Source organism: Chrysochloris asiatica, unplaced genomic scaffold, assembly GCF_000296735.1.
Source record: "Chrysochloris asiatica unplaced genomic scaffold, ChrAsi1.0 scaffold00017, whole genome shotgun sequence".
Classification (NCBI taxonomy): Eukaryota; Metazoa; Chordata; class Mammalia; order Afrosoricida; family Chrysochloridae; genus Chrysochloris; species Chrysochloris asiatica.
In genome coordinates this window covers 17,896,106-17,903,227 of record NW_006408535.1, presented here as the reverse complement: position 1 = coordinate 17,903,227, position 7,122 = coordinate 17,896,106, and the positions used below count along the sequence as shown (strand labels likewise).

General features: G+C 36.5%; 1 protein-coding gene across 1 annotated transcript in view; it reads right to left on the bottom strand.

Moving 5' to 3' along the window:
* Positions 1-1,197: 1,197 nt before the first annotated feature.
* Positions 1,198-7,122, bottom strand: part of STRN3 (striatin, calmodulin binding protein 3) — a 133,107-nt gene continuing 127,182 nt past the window's right edge. Inside the window, exons 15-16 of the mRNA XM_006835367.1 lie at positions 1,456-1,542; positions 1,198-1,367 (exon numbers count right to left, since the gene is read on the bottom strand). Of these exons, the coding sequence (XP_006835430.1) occupies positions 1,198-1,367; positions 1,456-1,542 (257 nt within the window). The remainder of the gene's footprint in view (positions 1,368-1,455; positions 1,543-7,122) is intronic.

Below are 7,122 nucleotides of genomic sequence, written 5' to 3'. Positions count from 1 at the left end.
CTTGATTCAACTATTTTAGTTTCACATTTGTAATGCAAATAAAATTTTTACTCCAAATATTTTAAACCAGGATAGTTTTGTTTGGAATCATGGTAAATCAAGATGTGCAAACCACCTTGGTTTACAACTTAAATGATAAAATATTCCATTTTTAGTCTATTTTAGACTTCTCCAAGTTCCAAAATAGATATACTGGGCCCTTTAGCACATTAATAAAAGTATATAAAGACCAACAAAAAGTGAAATAAATAATAATAGGCCATTAGCAAGATGGATACTCCTTGATAAATAAACTTGTAAATACAGTAAGATGTACAAAATATCACATAGTGATAGGATGCCAAAATTAGTTTGCTTTTTTCTTTTTTTTAAGAGTTCATCTGGAGTACTAAACACCCCACTGTTTCACTTTAATACACTTAATAGTCCTTGGTTTATGAAGACAGTTATGTGATGATGAAGGTGATTTAGCATCTTTATGGAAGGACTTAGCTGAGCTGTATTAGGCGAAAGAAGGAAAGTGTGTGGTTACACGGCAGTGGGTCAGTGAGATCTCTGTGTTTCAGGGTTGTATAATGCAGAAAAACTTCAATACAATCTTGAGCACTGTTGTGACAGGCTAAATATATAAAAAGACTTATAAAAACTAGAATTTTATCCAAACATTTTGTGCAACTAATGCTAAAATATTTTAAGTTAAATTTTCTTTCTTTACTTTTTTTTTTTTTTTTTTAAAGCAAAATAAATTTAAAAGGGAATCTGTGGCATTCAACCAATAAACAGAAGATCACTAAGAGATGAAAAAAAGCTACTCTTGGAGCTCACTTCCCCCCACAAGAGCACCACATTCCTAACCCTAAGGCAGCACACAGAGTCCAAAATAAAAAGTCTCTTTGTAAGACCAGACTCCACATTGGTTTAAAGACACATAAAAAACAGACATATGCTCAGTTAATATCCCAGTACAAGCTGTAAATACTGGAATTCTTTTTCTTTGTCCCACAAAATACAGTAATTACAGTTAAATTAATGAGCCTGACATTATTTAAGATGTGATTCCCACCAATTTATGCCTGCCCCAAAGTTTTCACCCAGGCAGATCTCATGTAGTGTCTTATCAGCAACCTTCTTTATGGCAGTGATGCAGACCCTCTTTCTGTCCAAGCAAGTTTTCATTATGACACAGTTCTTGTTGTATCACACAAACACTTTAGCAAGGGCATCAGCTCCTGCACTGGCAATATAAGCTTTTGATGGATGGAAAGCAACATCATAAATTGATTCATCCAATTTCTTCCTATGAGCTGTTATTTCTTGCACACACGTCTTGCTGTCTAAATTCCACAATCTAATGGAACAGTCATGACCTGTAAAAAGAATATCACAAATGAAGTTTGGTATAGCTTATCAATTCTTTTATAAAATTTATAGGCAACACAGAAAGTTTACACTTACTTCCAGACATCAAATAGATTCCATTAGGATCGACTGCTAGACTTGTAACAGCATCCAAATGAGCTACCATAGAATGGATCATTTTACCTATATTAAAAAATACCATAAAAGACTGCTTTTACAAATTGCTACTTGAGAGATCAGAAACCATGATATAGCATCAATATAAAATAAATGATCATGCGAACCGGAAGGTCAGCAGTTCGAAACTACCAGCTGCTCCGCGGGAGAAAGATGAGGCGATCTGCTCCTGTAAAGATTTACAGCCTTGGAAACCCTATTCAGGGTCGCTATGGGTCGAAACCGACTCAATGGCACTTAACAACAACAACATAGCAATACAGTTTTATTGTGGCAAATACACGTAACGTAAAATTTATCATTCTATTCATTTTAGAATGTACACTTAGTGGCATTAACATATTCACAATGTTGTGCAAAATCACTACGATAAAGTTTTAGAAGTTCAATAGGAAATCCCAATACCCATTATGCAACTGCTCTGCATTCTTTGATTGGCCTATACCATGTGTTTCATATAAATGGAATCATACAATATTGTGCCTGGCTTCTTTCATAGCGCAATTCTTATGAAAGTAGTTTGAGAAAAATTTTAATACTAATGTTAAAACTTCCAGATGGTTACTCCTAAAACATAACAAGAATTTGACAAATCTAATACACAATGGAAAACATGTTACAATTTGATTGCATCAAAGGTTTTACTAGCACCAGAAAATGTGTTTCTTACCTACATATTCTAGTACCAACAATCAACATACGCTTTGAAACGCCAATCATTTTATATGCTAAGAATAAGCAAAGGGAAAGGATACATCACAGAACGCACTCTAGGTTTTCCCCAGTATTAACAAAAACACTGCTCTGGAAAACGTAATTTAGTGAATTTAATTATCTTCGCAAACAGGATCCAAAAGTAAGTTGAAATTAAAGTAAGTTGTGATCACAAAGTTTTGTTCCATAATTCCTTTGGGATAAGGGCATCTATCTACAGTTAGCAAAATGAGCTGCAATCCATACTTAAGGCTGTGCTATTTGATCTTCATCAGTAAGTATTTTAAGTCCTCTTCACTTTCAGCAAGCAAGGTTTTATAATCTGCAGATCGCAGATTGTTAATGAGCCTTCCTCCAATTCTGATGCCACATTTTTCTTCATATAACCCAGCTTCTCGGATTATTTGCTCAGCATACAGGTTGAATAAGTATGGTGAAAGAATACAACCCTGCTGCACACCTTTCTTAATTTTAAACCATTCAATGTTCCCATGTTCTGTTACAACAACTGCCTCTTGGTCCACATACAGATTCCTCATGAGCACAATTAAATGCTTCGGAATACTCACTCTTCGCAATGTTGTCCACAGCTTGTCATGATCCACACAATCGAAAGTCTTTGCTTAGTCAATAAATCACAGGTAAACATCTTTCTGATATTCTCTGCTTTCAGCCAAGATCCATTGGACATCAGCAATGATATCCCTGGTTCCACGGCCTCTTCTGAATCTGGCTTGAAGTTCTGTCAATGTATGCTTGCAACCGTTTCTGCATTACCTTTAGTAAAACTTCACTCGCATGGAATATCAAAGAGATTGTCCAATGATTTCCGCATTCCACAGGGTTACCACTCTTTGGAATGGGCACAAATATGGATCTCTTTCAATCAGTTGGCCAGATAGCTGTCTTCCAAATTTCTTGGCATAGATGAATGAGTGCCTCCACTGTTGCCTCACTTTCTTGAAAGATTTCAATGTTTATTCCATCACTTTCTGGTGCCTTGTTCTTTACCAAATCCTTCAATGCACCTTGGACTTCTTCCTTCAGTATCATTGGCTCTTGATCATATACTACCTATTGAAATGGTTGAACATCAACCATTTCCTTTTGGTACAGTAACTCTGTGTATTCCTTCTATCTGCTTTTGATGCTTTTTGCATCCTTCAATAATGAAACTTGAGGCTTAAATTTTCTCTTCAGTTTCCCCAGCTTGAGAAATGCTGAGCATGTTCTTCCATTTTGGTTTTCTGGCTCCAGATCTTTGCACATTTCGTTGTAATATTTGACTTTGTTTTTTCAAGCTGACCTTTGAAATTTTCTGTTCAACTCTCGTACCTCATTTCCTCTTTTTGCTTTAGCATCTCTACGCTGGATAGCAAGTTTCAGTGTCTCTTGTGACATTCATTTTGATCTTTTCCTTCTTTTTTTTCTTTTTAATGACTTTTTGCTTTCTTCATGTATAATGTTCTTGATGTCATCCCACAACTCTTCTGGTCTTCGGTCTTTAGTGTTAAATGTATCAAATCTGCTCTTCAGATGATCTTTAAATTCAGGTGGGATATATTCAAGGTTGTATTTTGGCTCTTGTGGACTTGCTTTCATTTTCTTCAGCTTCAGTCTGCATTTGCATATGAACAATTGATGGTCTGTGCCACAATCTGTCCCTGGTCTTGTTTTGGCTGATGATATGGAGCTTTTCCATCATCTCTTTCTACTGATGTAGTCAATTTGATTTCTGTGAATCCTATTTGGTGAGGTCCATATGCATAATCATCTCTTATGCTGTCTAAAAAAGGTATTTGAAATGAACAAATCATTGGTTTTGCAGAATTCCATCATGCAATCTCCAGCATCATTTTTATCACCAAGGCTGTATTTTCCAACTACTCATCCTTTTTCTAAAGGAGCTCTGGTGGCACTGTGGTTACAAATTGGGCTGCAAACCTCAGGGTCAGCAGTTCGAAACAGCCAGCTGTTCCACGGGAGAAAGATGAGACTTTCTGCTCCCGTAAAGATTTACAGCCTCGGAAACCCTGTACAGGGTCGCTATGAGTCGGAATCGACTCCACAGCATATAACAACAATCCTTTTTCTGTTTCCAACCTTTGCATTCCAATCACCAGTAATGATCAATACATCTTGATTGCATGTTTGATCGATTTCAGATTGAAGAAGTTGGTAGAATTCTTCTATTTTATCCTCACTGGCTTTAGTGGTTGGTGCATAAATTTGAATCATAGTGGTATTACCTGGGCTTCCCTGTAAGCACATGGATATTATCCTATCACAGACAGCATTGTACCTCATGACTAATCTGGAAATGTCCTTTTGACAATGAATGCAACACCATTCCTTTTCAATTTGTCATTCCCTGCATAGTAAACCATGTGGTTGTCAGATTCAAAATGGCCAATACCAGTCCATTTCAGCTCACTAATGCCTTAGACATCAATGTGTTTATGTGTTCCATTTCATTTTTGAAATTATCCAATTTTCCTAGATTCGTATTTTGTACATTCCATGTTCTGATTAATTAATGGATGTTTCCAGCAGTTTCTCTTCATTTTGAGTTGTGCCCATCAGCAAATGAAGGTCCTGAGGGCTTTATTCCCACGGACTTTCCTCCATTCATATTACCATGGTTAACTCTACTTTGAGGAGGCAGCTCTTCCCCAGTCGCATTTTGAGTGCCTTCCAATCTGAGGAGCTCATTTTCCAGCACTAAATCTGAATGTTTCTCTGCTATTCATAAGGTTTTCAGTGACTAAATATTTGGAAGTAGTTCGTTACTCCTTCTTCCTAGTCATCAGCCCTTCCTGACTCAGAGCCACAGGTAGGTAGGTTCTCTAGGTTAGCATCTGACTGCAAATGACACATAGCATTCAGGCTCCTAACCTTCAGGACATGTACTAATTAATGGAAAAATTAATTGGGAAACTATAGAAACTATTTGAAAGACTACCTGCTTCTTAATGCTATAACTTGCTTAAATTTTGTTGACCACTTTCTTAATTTCTGCTAGTGATATAGTTCTAGATTCATTTTTTGCTTTTAACAACTAAAATTCCTGAATTTTAGTTATAAATGTAAATGTTCATTCATAAAAAGGACTTTTCTCAGAAACATGACAAACTAAATGACTTTTCTACCTGTGCAGCAGCGGAGATCAATGGGCTTCATGAATACGGTTCAAAGAACTAATTTGAAAAATTATTATATTGAGAAAGTTCATGTGAATGTGAACCTTGTTAATTAAAGTGAATGAAAGAATTTTATGTAAGATTTTACAGATGAAAAATTATTCCTATGTTTTAAAACACTTATAAATCCAATTCATTCTTATTCAAAAACTTGTTGCTCTGATATGCACAAGAACACCCATACGTGCAGATAATACCCACTTGACCTGGCTTCAATGACTGGAGCTCAACCAGAAGAAGAAAGAAGAGGGGGAAAAAAAAAAGAGTAATCAGAAACAATTTGATGAACTTGACCTAAACCTATGGATGCAGTAGATCAATAAGAGGAAACAAATCCTTACAACAAGGATCATTTCCACCCCTTTCACACACAGAGGAGGCAGGGATGGGCAACTTGGACATTGGCTACCCAAAATGGGGGGAGGGGTCTACAAAGGTAAGAAGTGACTGACTTACAAGCTTTCAAGAAGGAACCTAGATCCAGAGGGTGTGGGGGAAGGTAGAATCTCCAGTGAATAGTATCCAATCTGTTTGGGCGGGGCAGATGAAATGAAATGCAGATAGGTCTCTTATGATACAATAGTGAATAATTGTTATAAGGACTGATTCTGAGGGTTGGAAATGTAAATGTAGATGTTTTATAGCAAGGGGAGTGATTAAACATTTCAGTTTAGGAGCAGAGGTCCCTGGGACCATCAATGGAGAAGAGCGGAGAGGGGGACCCTATTCAGAGAAGCAGTGAAGCCAGAGACGGAGGCAGAGATGATGATGTGGAGAAATGGAGCAGCTGGAGACTTTAGATCCAGAGAGGGAGAGGGACTGTGTGATGACTACCAGGGTGCAGGGTTATAGTGTATACCCTTTGGTTGGTTGATGAGGCATGGAGGGGATTGTAACCACGGCAATGAAACGATATACGATAAAATGAATGTAAAATTAATCTTCTCCCATGTAAACTATCACATAATTCACAATAAAACATTAAAAAAAAGTGTTGCTCTGAAATAATGCTACAATTTACATTTTAGTTTCTTATTTCAAAGTCCTTCAATATCCCTGATTGTTTTGGATTGAAACCTTTATTAAAAGGCAATAAGCAATGTTTTATATAGTATTCTAGGTAATTATAGATGAAAAACGAAACCTTAACAGAAGCAAACAAAAAACCTCTATGAGTTTGATGTGATAAGCTTCCTTATAAAAAGAAATACAAGGAAGATGACAATATCATTCACTGTATTATTATTTGATCTGAGACACAGCATAAGAACATACTTGAAATGTCAAACATATAAGAGCTCTTTTACTAAATTAATTCAAATATCATGTAGAAAAAAAATTCAAATGAAAGGGTTTATATATTACTAATATGACAGTTTGTCATACTTTGGTAGCTTGTGAGTTGCTGTTGATTCTGAAAGCTATTCTACTGGTATTTTAAATACCAGCAGGGTCACCCATGGTGGACAGGTTTCAGATGAGCTTCCAGATGAAGACAGAATAGGAAGGAGGAATGATGAATTATTTGTGAATATTTAGTCACTGAAAACCTTATGAATAACGGAGAAACACAGTCAGATATAGTGCCAGAAAATGAGCCTCTCAGGTATGAAGGCACTCAAAATGTGACTGGGGAAGAGCTACCTCCTCAAAGTAGAGTTGACCGTGATGA